Source organism: Leptodactylus fuscus, chromosome 5 (genome assembly GCF_031893055.1).
Source record: "Leptodactylus fuscus isolate aLepFus1 chromosome 5, aLepFus1.hap2, whole genome shotgun sequence".
In the NCBI taxonomy this organism is placed as follows: domain Eukaryota; kingdom Metazoa; phylum Chordata; class Amphibia; order Anura; family Leptodactylidae; genus Leptodactylus; species Leptodactylus fuscus.
Window position 1 is genome coordinate 125,238,573 of NC_134269.1, and position 15,835 is coordinate 125,254,407.

Sequence of the window (15,835 nt, forward strand, 5' to 3'; positions counted from 1 at the left end):
GCCATTCTCTTTAAACACTTCCGGACCGCCCATAGACTATATACGTCCGGGAAGTGGTTGCCTAGTTCTGACAGGACGTACCTGTACGTCCAAGTCAGAACACAGCAGCTGCATGGAGATCGTGTAGCTGCTTTCACTAGGAGCCGGCTGTAACTTCAGCCAGAGCTCCCAGAGAGATAGCAGGGAAGATTTATTACCTCCTCTGCTATCTCGATCGCCCCAGTTATAGGAGAAATCATCCTCAAGTACAAAAAAAAAGTGATCAGATGTCCACAAAGGTCTCTTATCACCTTATGGGGACACAATCTGGGGAAAAAAATAAAATAGAAATATAATAAAAAAGTTTTTTAAAAATTTAAATAAAATAATAATAAAAAATAAATAAATAATACGCTAATAAAAAGCGGTTATTAAAGGTTATAGCCCCACCCCCGACGACACCATACAAAATAAAAAATACTGTAACGGAGAGAAAAAACTATATTATAAAGTTTTTCAGTGACACTTTGTGTTATTAAATAAAAAAAAAAATTATAAATTGAAAACCAGACACAATTTCCCTCCTATTTTGTTTATATTTTCCTGGATATAAAAAAAATTAAAACACATTTGAAAATAAAAATAACATAAAAATAAAGCCCTATGTGTCCCCGAAAAAAGACGCAAAAATTAGTTGACTGAGACATACGGGAAAAATGTTACAGCCCTCAAAACTGCACGTACAAAATAAACCTAAAATGTGTCTGGTCCCGGACCACAAATTGGCCCGGTACTGAAGTGGTTAATAAAGTATATTACAAAGTGTATTACCTTAACCAGTACTATGGATTTATGATTTTTTTTTAGTTATGCTTTAAAGGAAACGTATCTCCATTTTTTATCTGATTTCAAGGGGTTTTCAGGGCTTAAAATATTGATGACTAAGGATTGGTTATCTATATCAGATCAGTGGGAGGGGTCCATCACTGAGTAGTCCCATTACTCAGTTGTTATCTTCATCTAATAGAGAATGTAGCAGGAAGCAGACAGCTCTGTTCTCTGTGTAGTGGTGAGACCAGGTTACTGCAGCTCAGCTATTATTTATTAGATTGGGAACTAAAATGCAGTAACATGATTAAACTACTACTGCCTGATCAATTCTTTGTGTATCAACTGCTAAGAACAGCTGATCCCCATAGATCTAATACTGATATTCTATACTTAGGGTAGGTCATCAATATATTTAGCCAGGAAGACCCCTTTAACCGTAGTCAGTACATTTCCAGGCCTTCATACAGTGCAGATTTTTTAAGCATTTGGTAAGATTCTGAAACCTTTGTGAAGTGTTTTATTTGGACATGAAGTAGCACAAGTTCCCTTGAAACAAACCATTAGTACATTTGGACCTGACCAGTATGTAGTGCACAAGTCACATATACAGTGACTGCTAGCCAAGTGACCTTGGAGATTTGTTTGCTGTTACAAAGTCTTGGAGGTGACTCCTTTTTTAAATGTGTCTCGTAATGTTTGGGAGGGTTCGCTAAGTATGCTTTATTTACTACAAAATATATATTTCATTTGGATGAAGGATGAAATCTTGATATGCAGGCTTGTGTGTGGTCGACGTGGGTCAATACTTTGATAAATTTTGGGTGCTAAAACTTGTGATTGTACTTTTTTTTTACATATATAAAATATAGATATGTTTATATTTTCCATTATATAGTTAACAATAGTAATATTACTAAAGAAAACATTATTTTTATATATTCACGCAGTAGTTCAACAGGGTATAGAATTCTAGAAGCACACTATAAGAAAGTACATCATTCCCTAGTGCATATAACATATCTCTCACCACTATAAGTATATTTTATGCTAGTGGATGAGCTGAGGGTAGCATTCTCGGTGAACCTCTAATTGCCCCAATGCACCAGTACATACAATATGACACAATAGCAACTCCATCTTCAGCCTTGCATTTACTGGTTACTTGCATGCCATATCCGCAGTTTGGCTACACATGTGATAGCACCCTTATGATAGCCACACAATCTAGAGTGTAGATATAGTGAAAACAGCGGTAGCAAGGCCCTGGAATCTCTGCGACATAAAATATACCACAATTCTAAATGGCACAAGGCAGGTACAGGGCCTTTTACAGATTTGGCATTGGGGAGCTTCAAGCTAACCCCCTGAGCTCAGGCCAGTGCTCCTGAGACTAAACTGCACAGTTATCTCTGGATTTACGTATTGAGATAACATTTGATCAAGCACAGGTCTCATCCTTGGCAGGGCTTTGCACCTAAGTGCTCTTTGAACAGCTGACAGAGATGCCATTAGCCTTCAATCACACGAGAAGAGAATATCGGTGAACAGACCATACTGCTAGGTGGTCTGAAACACTGAAAACATATATTTACGCTAGGTTCACATTAGCGTTCGGGTCTCCGTTCTCAGCTTTCCGTCTTCTGCATGCAGAAGACGGAAAGCTGTCAGAGCGGGTGTGGCCGTGAGTGCCGGTGAGCGTTTTATGCTCTCCGCCGCAAAACCGCAGGAAACAGAAACCTGTATAATGCAGACCGGGCGCAGATGTGAACGAGCCCTTAGCTGTATTTGACAAATAGAGCAAGATATAGGGTAAAACACTTTGCTTAGCTATGCTATAAATTTAAATATTATCCTGAGGATGATAATACCCCTTTAAATCCATGTTGATAAATCCTTTTGCATTTGCATAAATTGGAATTTTCTTCATTCTTTTTTAAATTGTAAGAAGTTATGACTTGGCTTCTCTTAGACATTAAAGGGGTTGCATCACCTGAAACTGACTGATCCTTTTGTTCTCAAAGGGATGTAATCCTCACCAGAGATTTTCCCTACTGAGAACACTTGTAGGCCGCCTCAGGTTCTGATCCAAAAACCGGGTAGCCGCGACTGAAAGCCAGTGCACTACACTGCCAGTGCAATAACTAGTATATTATTCAGTAGCGTAACTAGGACTGGAGGGGGCTCAAGGCGAACATTTGACATAGCCCCCCCTCCCCCAGCTCCCTGGCCACTCTGCACAAACCACATCCCTGCACACACTGTTATGCCCCATAGTGGCCCCTACATGCAAAATTGTGCCCCATAGTGGCCCCTACATACACAACTATGCCCCATAGTGGTCTCTGCACACACAGTATTATGTCCCATTGTGGACCACCCATGAACAAGTATTATACTCTGGGGTATTTTCTGACTCCAGAGTATAATGATTGGAGACTCGGGGGAGGATAGAAACATAAAAAAACCATTATTGCTTACCTCTCCTGGACTCCGGCGCACTCCCTGCAGATCTCTTCAATGTTGGACCAGACGTCACCTGACCCAGGCTGGCATCACAACACATAATGATGCTAGCCTGGGCCATGTGATGTCTGTGACGTCACCAAACAGGCCTGAAGCCTCCTGGAATGCAGAATTAGCAAGTAAGAGTTTTTTTTTATGTTCCCTCACCTCTCCTAGCCCTCCAATCATTATACTTGGGGGTCTGAAAAGTTCCCCAAGTATAATGATAGCACTGTTTCTTGGAGTTCATGTGCCCATGACCTCACTTACCGATCCCCACTCCTGATCACTACCGCCTCTGGAGAAGGGGAAGCACAGGCAGCCTTAAGCAGGAGCAAGGATCGGTAAGTAAATAGGGCCCATTACCTGCTAGGTTACACCAACAAGTAACGGCCTATTAACAAAACAAAAAAACATCCGGGGCCCGGCAGGCCCCCTAATGTCCCGGGCCCTGTGACAGCCACTCCCGCGCTAGTTACGCCATTGATATTATTATATTAGCTGATCATGGCAGATTTGGCATCTCTAATCCCAGCCATTAACAGCTGGCCTGTGCAGATGCTAATTTCTAGCCATGACAGATTAAATGAAGTATTATATGGTACCTATTTGTCAAAGATATTTTAAAATCTGTAGCATGCCTATTTGTTAGAGTCTCATGCATTTTCAGCAGATTTTACCCTTTCTTATGAGTGGAACAAGTAAACCACTCCAATACTTGTAGAGTGTGTGGTGCATAAACCCATTTAACTGTTTAAGACCCCATATACACAGCTGAGCCATGAGCACCCAGCCAGTATGGCAGTGCTCAGAGGCGGTACACAGCTACACAGTATTCATGTGCTTCCGTACAGGAGATATTCTTCCTTAGACCCAAGGGGAGAATACCTCTGTATGTGTGGCATTTGGGGGAGCATACCATATTTCCTATACTTACAGAGTAAAGCCGTGCTGCAGTCATTTGCAGGAAGACTTACAGTATGGTGAAAGCATATTCTTTTTTTTTGATACTATCACCTCTCACTATGACACATGTAGGGAGTTGTAGTTTCAGGTCCTGCCAATGAATGTAGCTGTAATTAAGTTAGTAGTTATAAGCCACTAGTACTTATGGAAACGAAACGAATGCCAAGATGAAGCCCCTTGCAGACGACTGTGAAAGGTCAATGTGCTATCTGGATTTTCCCGGATAGCACACTGACCCATTCATTTCTATGGGCCTGTCTGAGGACCGACAGTCCAGGCCACAAAATATGGGAAAGATCTTATTCCTGTCCGATTTTGTGGCCCTGCTTTTGCATTCACTATTCATTGAACCATATTGGAAAATCCTATCACACATGGATTCTCATTCAGGTGCATCGACACCATGCAAAACCACCACTTCCCCACAACTGAATGTTAGGGTTTTCAGAGGCCAAACCTGCAGTAATCACATGTAAACATGTCCGTCCTTATCCTATTGAAGATGTCAAGAGGGGACAACTCCATTAAGGTCTGTTCACACTGAGTTTTTTTACTGGCGGATTTTGATGCGGAATCCGCCTCAAAATCTGCCTGCAAAAAAGCTCCCTGTCATTTTAATGGGAGCCACTGGCTTTTTTTCCCGCTAACAATTTTTTTCAGTTAGCAGGAAAAACAAGCGACATGCCCTATCTTCTCACGGATTCTGCGGCTTGAGACTCACTCCTGATTAGGCCCATTTATTCGGGCCTAATCAGGAGCGGGATGACGCGACAGGATGCCGATGCATCGTCTACCGCGATGAAAAGTACACAGCGGAAAAGGTTTCCACCGGGTGAACATACTCATAATGGGTTTGTCTAAGACTGGACAAAACATAGCCAAGATACATTTCATTATAACATGTAACTAAAAAAACATGGTGCTCTGGTGCCAACAGTCTCTGTTTACTTAGCTACAACAATCTACGATACATGCCTGAAAATCTCCTTAGTGTTATACCGCCAAGGCCAGTATTTACCTGCAGTGGTCAGTGAAGTAATCATTGCTGTAGTCAAGTAAACTAAAGGCTGGCAGGGAGGACTGGAGTGGCGGCACTGAGACAGATAATAACTGTAATAGGTCTATTTTTCTCATTGTAACCTCCTTTCCCCAGACTACATTGTGCCTGATCTCAGACAAACCCTTTTAGTAGTTCTATAATAGTAAGAGGAGACTACCTGTATTCACATTCAGAAGCTTTTAACTACAGCACCTCTAAAGTCTATTTTTTTTTTCAATTATTGTTCCAAACGTTACAGAAAATATGAAGAAACATTACAAATAGTCTTCATTAATAATCATACCGTTATGTGTAGAGTTTCTATGGAGATCCAGGCTTACATGTTACTGACTATAAACAAATGCTTTAGTCACACATTACTATTTTCCATTTGCCTTCTCTCCTACTGTCTCTAAGATAGAAAGGAGAAAAGGTTTCAGGTCAGATAACAGGGAGAGGTAGGACTGTGTAGTACAGACACAAATGGTAGACTATTGGTAGTGCTGTCAGTCTTTATTTCTGATACTTTGATGTATAGGTTCATTTATTATACTGTTATCTATCTCACTGAATTACTATACATCTTCTCCAGCACATTGAAATTTTTCCATTTTTATGTTTCATTATAAGAACAATAACATAAACAGCAGAACCAGAACCTTCATAGGACAGATAGTAACTGCGTCTGATAGACCCCATTGACTGTAATGGGACCCACTGACTTTCTGTTATGACGTCTGTACTTTTGTAGGACAAAATAATGCAGCCCTCAGCGCTATTTTGTCTGTCATTTTTTTCTTGAAGGACCCTATGCAGATGTGGACATAACCTAAATTTAATGCAGATATTATTATTTTTTATTACTACATTTTTAGTGCAAGAAAAAATTGGAACATATTTGTAACTAGGATCAGTAAAGAGCTATTTTCAAGCCACACAGATAATAATCATCAATATTACACCAACTGCACCACATCAGGATAGCCATTCACTAAAAGACAATAAAGACTGGAAGATTAGGCACATAACTCTCTTAAAACTGAAGGTATTTGTAATGTTCATTGTGGTATAATGGCACCATCCAGACGTTTCTTCTCCTTATGGTTGTACAGCTGGTGTACAGGAAAGATACTTCCTAACCCTATCGGGGTGTTTATTGTAGATTATTCTCATCCTCATCAGTACAAGATCTTCAGAGGAATGTTTGAGGAGCAACCAGTAAGATTATCATGTGGCCACACAATATTACTTATTTACAGGACAGGTAGTAAATGTTTGATCACTGGGGACTATCCTGTGGACAGGTGATAAATGGTTGGAAACCCCTTTGAAGAACATGGTAGGATGAACAGGGCCTAACACTGTCTGTTATAGGAAGGCAATAGGAAAGAAGTCAAATTGCACAAGAACTGTTGTATGCCCATCAATATTAAATGTAAATTAAATTAAATGGATTGTTCATGTATGCATTCCCTTTTAGTTACATACCCTAGCAATGTTATAAAAGATTATAACATTCCTTCAAGAGGGTGTCGTTTTTTGTGTGTTTGGCTTATTCTTCCCTTTGATGAGGACACCTTATGTAATAGATGCTTATATCTAGCTAATCTTGATTTCAATGACAAAGACTCATGTTCAATCTTTAGACATCTCACCATACCTAACTCTACAAATTCTTCTTAATATAATAGTAGTTTTTAGATTTATATGTGTAGAATGTATAGGACCAAAGCTTATTTTTCTCAAACCATGCATTTAACAACACATGTTCCACCTATACCAATACATGTGATAGAATATTCCATGTATTATCCATAATACTGATAGTGACTTCGTTTCTGTAAGGTGATCTTGCAGAAACATGCACTTGTGGCGCTTTTAATTTCACATGGACCAATCTTGAAGTAAGATCCGGCAGAATCAAAGAACAAACACAGAGTTTATTTTTATATTGTATTTTATAAAAACCTATTTTTGTTTTTAGTTTGAACAATAAAAATAAAACCGTCAATCTAAAAGTTCTGTTAAAATAGCAGTGCTAACTGTGGTAGCATTATTTTATTAATGAAATAATAAAAGCTGAAATATTACGCCACAGCAATAACAATTTATGAATTCTATCGCTACAATCGCAACCTGTCATTTTGGATAAAATTTTCCCTGTGTTTACTGACAATTGTGTGCTAGTAGGTGCTGTTATTATTAGACTTGATGACTATTTCTGCTTCATACTTAGCATACAGAGGTAGAATTAGATTAGTATTATGGAAAATGTATTATGTTATAAAACCAATATACAGTAAAGTTACATTTCTAAGGACTTCGTCTAGAAATAATACTGTATTATTATTATTACTACCATGGTTAATATATGCAAAGTTATTTCTGAGCAGCCCTACAAGTTGTTGTTCAATGGCACTAATATGCTTAATAATATGCATAACACTAGATATCAGTAAACTTATTTCTTACAACCTGTATGTGTGTGTGTGGATTTTTTTTTTATATAATAAGAAAAAAAAGGTCTCGTCTATATATTCTTCAGGAATCAAAGTAATGGTATAGCTCATGGAGAACCAATGGTGTACTGTATGAATATGCACAAATGTACACATATACATAAAAAATCATACATATTTTCATGAACACATATATACAATGTGAGGAACATTGAGAGAAATTTTCCAAGACTGGGGGGGCAATGGCTCAGTGGTTAGCACTGCAGCCTTGCAGCGCTGGAGTCCTGGGTTCAAATCCCACCAGGAACAATATCAGCAATGAGTTTGTATGTTCTCCCTGTGTTTGCATGGATTTCCTCCCATACTACAAAGACATACTGATAGGAAAGATTAAAAATATATTTATTTTTTTTCCAAGATTGGAGTTTTGAATATCAGTCTCAAATGGTATGCAAAAAAAGCACCATTATTAAGACATATATTCTTTACCTGTCCATGCACTAGAATCCGAATGAGTTGGATTTGCACCGTAAATAATGAGAGTTTTGGTGTGTAAATTATAGCAAATCTATTATTCCAACAGTGGTGCCATTTTTTTTCAGCACTTGAAAGTGATATGAGATGTAAATTGTCACAATTTTTTTTCTGTTACAAAACTAGCATAAATTCTCTCCATTTTTTTTTTTTGGCTCAAGTCCCCCCCCCCTTCTTCTCACCAAATGCTGTCTGTATGCAATACTGTCTGCCATCTGCTTGTGAAAGGTGGACATCTCCCATGTAATGTTTATCATCAGCAGGTGGCAGACAGAATTACTATATGGATGTGTAGGCCAATAATCTCCAAACTGTGAACATGTGTTTTTGAGAGTTGTAGACATTTGCAACAGCCACAGGTTGGGGTTTCTTGATCTACATATACAAGAATCATTGGAGAGAGTCTCAAGAAGCAAACAGGGAAGAATTCAGGGGAATGAGGACACAAGTGGGCTTTTAACCCCATAAGACAACCTTATGTACATTTTTTGCTGCTTACAAATGGTCATTCCAGCCCTCTGATTCATTCATAAGAAGAGGACAATAGACAATTCATCCTGCCTGTGGATGACTGTATCTGTTCTTCTCCACACTTATCTTCATGTGACCTTCCTTCTGCTTCTGTTGGTGACTTATTTGGAACATGTTTAAAACTACTAGTCATTGTTTTAAGTAGAAAGAGGACCTGTCTAAAGCAGAGGCCCCAGACCCCTGTAGGTTGTGAGATTGTTAAAATATGACATGTGGTGTAGAGCAACACTAAATATAAAAAAAATAAGCCAGCTTCAAAAGGTTGTACAAACAAACAATATTTCATAAGTGTGTGCAGTTGTCTGTTAAAGGAAAGAACCATTAGGCCTTCACCAAGAACCAGAAGACCAGATAACTGCCTCCAATGGTCTCCATGTCCATGTTGTTGTATGCAGTACAAACTACAGTAGTACATGCTGCATTTTTTTTTCAGATGGACCCACATGTTGGTGTGACTATGCGCTGTTATTAGTCCATGTACTGTTTGTGTGCAGTTTGTGTACACGCAGCACATGGAGAAAAAAAATCACCAAATTTCACTGTTACAGTGCTATGAAAAAGTTTGGGCACCCCTATTAATCTTAATCATTTTTAGTTCTAAATATTTTGGTGTTTGCAGCAGCCATTTCAGTTTGATATATCTAATAACTGATGGACACAGTAATATTTCAGGATTGAAATGAGGTTTATTGTGCAAACAGAAAATGTGCAATATGCATTAAACCAAAATTTGCCCGGTGCAAAAGTATGGGCACCTCAACAGAAAAGTGACATTAATATTTAGTAGATCCTCCTTTTGCAAAGATAACAGCCTCTAGTCGCTTCCTGTAGCTTTTAATCAGTTCCTGGATCCTGGATGAAGGTATTTTGGACCATTCCTCTTTACAAAACAATTCAAGTTCAGTTAAGTTTGATGGTCGCCGAGCATGGACAGTACGCTTCAAATCATCCCACAGATGTTCAATGATATTCAGGTCTGGGGACGGGGATGGCCATTCCAGAACATTGTAATTGTTCCTCTGCATGAATGCCTGAGTCGATTTGGAGCGGTGTTTTGGTTCATTGTCTTGCTGAAATATCCATCCCCGGCGTAACTTCAACTTCGTCACTGATTCTTGAACATTATTCTCAAGAATCTGCTGATGCTGAGTGGAATCCATGCGACCCTCAACTTTAACAAGATTCCTGGAGCCGGCATTGGCCACACAACCCCAAAGCATGATGGAACCTCCACCAAATATTACAGTGGGTAGCAAGTGTTTTTCTTGGAATGCTGTTTTTTTTTTTGGACGCCATACATAACGCCTTTTTGTATGACCAAACAACTCAATCTTTGTTTCATCAGTCCACAGGACCTTCTTCCAAAATGAAGCTGGCTTGTCCAAATGTGCTTTTGCATACCTCAGGCGACTCTGTTTGTGGCGTGCTTGCAGAAACAGCTTCTTTCTCATCACTCTCCCATACAGCTTCTCCTTGTGCAAAGTGCGCTGTATTGTTGACCGATGCACAGTGACACCATCTGCAGCAAGATGATGCTGCAGCTCTTTGGAGGTGGTCTGTGGATTGTCCTTGACTGTTCTCACCATTCTTCTTCTCTGCCTTTGATATTTTTCTTGGCCTGCCACTTCTGGGCTTAACAAAAACTGTCCCTGTGGTCTTCCATTTCCTTACTATGTTCCTCACAGTGGAAACTGACAGGTTAAATGTCTGAGACCTTTTTGTATTCTTCCCCTGAACAACTATGTTGAACAATCTTTGTTTTCAGATCATTTGAGAGCAGGCTATCCATGCTCAGCGACCATCAAACTTAACTGACCTTGAATTGTTTTGTAAAGAGGAATTGTCCAAAATCCCTTCATCCAGGATCCAGGAACTCATTAAAAGCTACAGGAAGCGACTAGAGGCTGTTATCTTTGCAATAGGAGGATCTACTAAATATTAATGTCAATTTTCTGTTGAGGTGCCCATACTTTTGCATCGGTCAAATTTTGGTTTAATGCATATCGCACATTTTCTGTTAGTACAATAAACCTCATTTCAATCCTGAAATATTACTGTGTCCATCAGTTATTAGATATATCAAACTGAAATGGCTGTTGCAAACACCAAAATATTTAGAACTAAAAATTATTAAGATTAATAGGGGTGCCCAAACTTTTTCATAGGACTGTATATACTTACAACATGACTCTAAAGCTAAACTTTGATTCAAGTAATTATACTATAAAGCTCCATACACACATCTGTGCCATCCAAGGGGGTGTACAATGGTCCATTCCATTCCAATGAAATTGTAGAATGTCCTACTCTACTCTGTGTCATCGGAACAGAAAATATCGGAAGCCCTTACATAGGTAAGTACATCCCAGAAGGCCCTCGGAGGTCACTCCTAATGTCATCTGAGTGCATTCTGCAGCAAAATCAGCCCCAACTTGGTTGTACACTCGGTCATGTGCATGGGGTTTACTTGAGTTTCAGGTAGAGTGTTAAAGGCAGCTTTTTAAAAAAAAAAAAAAAAATTACATTGAAAATGTCTTTCCCAGAAACTTACCTTTAGAGTAAATACATGACCGTTGCTACATTTAATAGGGGACAAGCACCCTATTCAGTAAATATGCTATGCATATCTATACAGTGACACTGACCTGATTTATAACTGTAGAATACAATGCTTTTGGCCTACTTGACGGGTGTATATATACATACAACATTTTTAACAGTACAGTGTAACATCAACTAATATATTGTGTACAGAAACATCACACAACAAACATATACCATGCATTATACTTGTTCTGTCTTTCTATAAGGGAAGTCTGGAATATTTGTCAGTATACATCTCTGACATACACTGCAGTGTGAATAGCCTCACAAATGGACAAATAAGCAAATAAATACTTTATTAAAATTCCGAAAAAAAAGTATAAAGCAATTGCCATGCAGTACTGGAAAGGTAACTTGAATAAGTGACATTTCATTATGTTTTTTCTTCCAAAAAATGACAAGTTCCCAGTGATTTTATTGAGAACATTAATATATGGTCAATGAATCAGGTTGGAACTGAATCTGGTGCCTGACTAGTTATTTTGGTTGCTAACAGGCATGACAGCACTATGCCCACAATCTGCATAAATGCTATTCCAAGGGCAACAGTAGCAATATAAAACATGTTGTCGCTTACAAAATCGCAGACCTTCTTGAAGCAACCCTCTCTATGGATTGTAAGTGCTTCCAGTAACAGAGGATTGTTGCGACATCCCCTACGAGTCTTGCAGCAACTGCTGGGCACTGAACCATTGTTGTGTCTCAGGTGAGTTTCCTGCTGCTCCAAGGACCACGGTGACTCAATCCAATCGTGGTAGCTATGTACTCCACAACAGCGCAGGGCCCTTTGTATTGCATCCAAAGCATCAGCTTTCTTTTCATCTTCCGAATACGATAAAACTGCACTTTGTAATCCACTTTGAAAACCTTCTGCGATATCCCTATTATAGGAGACAGGCGTATGAGTAGGGAACTTATTCTCTGACATTTGATTTTATAGGTAATCAAAATCAATATATTTCAATGGAAGACATCTACATTAAAATATTCTCATATATGTAAATCACCATGAAGTCTAAGCATATTGTGGAGATTCTATATTGATATCTATCCAAGGATCTAAATGATCTGTTCATCAGTGTACTAAAAAATGTGTCTTATTCAGGTGATTTGTTTCTATGTAACTCTGTTAGCAATAATTCCAGGACTGCTCATCTTTATGTCATGTACAGTACATCTTTCATATCATCTATGCTGCTTCTTTGCGTTATACTGTATATTAGCCAAATATGTATGATATGTAGAACCGTTCACCTCAGACAGTGTAAGGGCTCATTCACATCTGCGCTGGCACTCCGTACTTCAGGTTTCCGTTTCCTGCCTAAAACAGAGGCAGGAGACGCAAACCTGCAGGAGTCTCTCTCACCCATTCATTTGAATGGGTGAGAAAGCTGTCCGGCCGTGAGCAGCAGTGAGCGTTTTGCGCTCTCCGCCGCAAAACCGGGTTTTATAATCCGGACACAGAGTCGGACATGCAGTACTCTGTGTCCGGATAAAAAAATCCGGTTTCGCGGCGGAGAGCATAAAACGCTCACCGCCGCTCACGGCCGGACCCGGTCTATGGTTTCCGTCTTCTGGCATGCAGAAGACGGAAACCATAGAACGGAGACCCTGAACGCAGGTGTGAACCTAGCGTAACAGTAAAGAAGGTGAGAAAGACATTTGCATATATAGTAGTCCACGTCGTACAAATAATTATTTTCTGGAGCCTTAACTAGTTCCCATCCTGTGACATACTATTACATCAGCAGTGGGAATCCATTCACACAAACTAATGTAATAATATGTCATGAAGATAGCACCAGCTTAGGCACTGCACTAATGTGATTAATAGGAGTTGACTGCTGTGACACACCGCTGATATCCTCCTTTAATGACCATGATCGGTTAAAACACTGATCACGTCCATTTAGCCACTTAGATGTCGCCATCAATAATGATGGCGGCAGCTAAGGAGTTTTTTTGTGTTTATTGTATGCTGGTTTGGGGTACCGAGTGCACGACCGTACGACTGTAAATCTCTAGGGAATGGTTCTGGAGTGTAAGATGGTGGAGTGGAGTAGTGTTCAGATGCTGGGGCCCTTAACATCCGCAAGGGACGAAAATTGACAAGATCCGGACCAACAAGAGAGGCACCGCACTTACTCCCAAATTTGTCAGTAAACACGTAGCTTTACTGTAACCAGTAAAACACAAACAAAACAGTATGTGTTTTACTGGTTACAATAAAGCTACGTGTTTTACAGGCACAAGTTGATAAAAAGATGGCAGTCAACGTCAAAGACAGCATTATAAAACCAAGAGTAACATATACACAATACAAGGGGAAAATAAGGCGAGAATAACAATAACAGTATACATGGGCAATGACAGATGATTTCTAAGGAGTCACCTGAGGGTAGGAGGAGGTGGACGTGGGAACTCAATCCAGTCATATGACTAAAGCTGGAGTCAGCAGGGAAGCCCCGGGATGCGAGACTTGTGGACCCAAGGTGTCCAGACCTTATCAAAGGTCTGGGGGAGTATCAGAAATAGTGGAATTAATCTTCCCATGAAGTAACAACCTCAGTGATTGAGAGAAAGGGGATTCTCCAGCTGGAGTCAATGTGGATCCAAGCAGGCCAATGGGATATATTGAAGGAGCTTAAATTGGGCGTATTTCAAATCAGAAGACTTAAGATTGAAAACAAATATGGGGGCCTGGAAGGAGAAGGACTGTCCAAAAATCCATTGCTCAATTCTATGAATTGTCAGACAATAGCGGCAAGCATGAGGGCAGGATCACCACACATGGACAGTAGTGTCTAAGGCATTACAGCCCTTAAAGCAAAGGGGTGAGACAGTAGGAAAAAGCTATGGAGTCAATGAGGGACGAAATATGTCCTAAAAGATTTATTTAATAATGGCAAATAAATAATATTTCACCAATGTAAATGCATTTTTCCCTGTTGAATTATTACATCCAGCACATGATAGCATGCATATTAAACATATAACGTATATTGCACATATCATTATTTTTCCCAAATTATATTAGGCAGCAGGCTGCAGGATGAATGTGCCACAAATAGCAATATAACAGAAACTGTAACTCAACAGTGTGGACCTTACAATAGGATTTAAAGGGGATTTTTATACTTACAAAGTACATCATTTGATTCCCACTGTACCCCTGAACAATTTAGCATACTTTTTTTTTTTTTTTTTTTTACAGATAGATGGATTTTGAAAATAAAACTGCTAAATTGTTCAGGACCCCAGCAGCAATAAGTGGTGTTTTTTTTTGGTGGCAGGTCCTGTCTGAGATTTCTCAGTTAAGAAAATTAAAGTCAAAGAACTTAAAGACAATGGGTAAGGTTGTAAGATACCCCAGAAACTTGTAGCAATACACATTTATCAAATGGTAAAAACTACTCTTTAGTAGCTGTGAACATGATGGGGGTAGCAAATGAACAAAATATACTATAAGTAATAGAAACAGTGTTTACCTGCGGTAAAATAGACCTGAGAGCCCAGCAGCAAGCCCTGTGAACAACACTACTAACTGGAAGACCCCATAGATGCGTAGAAGACATTGCTTCTCTACTGCAGCACTGATGCATCCCAGAAAGCCCCACAGCAGCACAGTGGCTCCGCTCACTAACAGGATGAGTGGGGTGTTTGGATAATTGTTGGTAGATAACACCAAATACTTCTCTAAGGAGATTTTTGCCCAGATTCCAACCGTGACCATAGTAAGACCTGCAGCCCAAAAGATAAAGCTGAAAGCCATGAGTGATAGCTTTAATACTGCCATTCTACTGTTGTTGCATCTCTTGATATTCTGCTTGGGGGTCACCAAGGACCTGACAAGACTGTCATCTTCATTCTGTATACCGATTGCTACATTGTGCTGTGAAACAAACTGCTGCTCTTCATCTTCATCACCTAGTGGATATGCAGGGAGCACCCACATACCATTTGGGTTGCTTCTCAAGGGCAGCTCCGCTACGATGGAGATTCTTCTGTTCCCATGTAGTTCGAAAATCTCATTTCCAACTGCAGAAGATTTCCGTGGATGCACCAGTTCTGCTATCCTATCTGTCATGGTCCTTTGCCTCTGCAGATTTTTGCAGCCTCTCTTTCTTATCACCTCTATGGAAAGCCAATAGATCTCCTTTGGTACAGCAATAAATGTCATACAGTGGGTTCCTGCACACAAGACTTATCAGCTTTTGTCTCCGCCTGGTTAAATAGAGAACGCAGTTTCATATCTGCCAAAGCAAAATGCTTTCAGAGATTATTCAGCATTTCAGTTTTTACTATATTCAAACCATAAAGGTATATGAATATTTTTAGATTAAATCCTTGGAGTATTGATATAATAAAATACAATAATTATGCATACTCA

The 15,835-nt window shown here is 39.5% G+C and overlaps 1 protein-coding gene across 1 annotated transcript; it reads right to left on the bottom strand.

The window, feature by feature from the left end:
* Positions 1-11,837: 11,837 nt before the first annotated feature.
* Positions 11,838-15,241, bottom strand: LOC142204952 (tetraspanin-7-like). The gene is made up of 2 exons (XM_075276287.1): positions 14,934-15,241; positions 11,838-12,326 (listed from the first exon to the last, which is right to left on the bottom strand). The coding sequence occupies exons 1-2, from the start codon at positions 15,239-15,241 to the stop codon at positions 11,891-11,893; spliced, it is 744 nt and encodes a 247-aa protein (XP_075132388.1). The 3' UTR covers positions 11,838-11,890.
* Between the last annotated feature and the right edge of the window lie 594 nt (positions 15,242-15,835).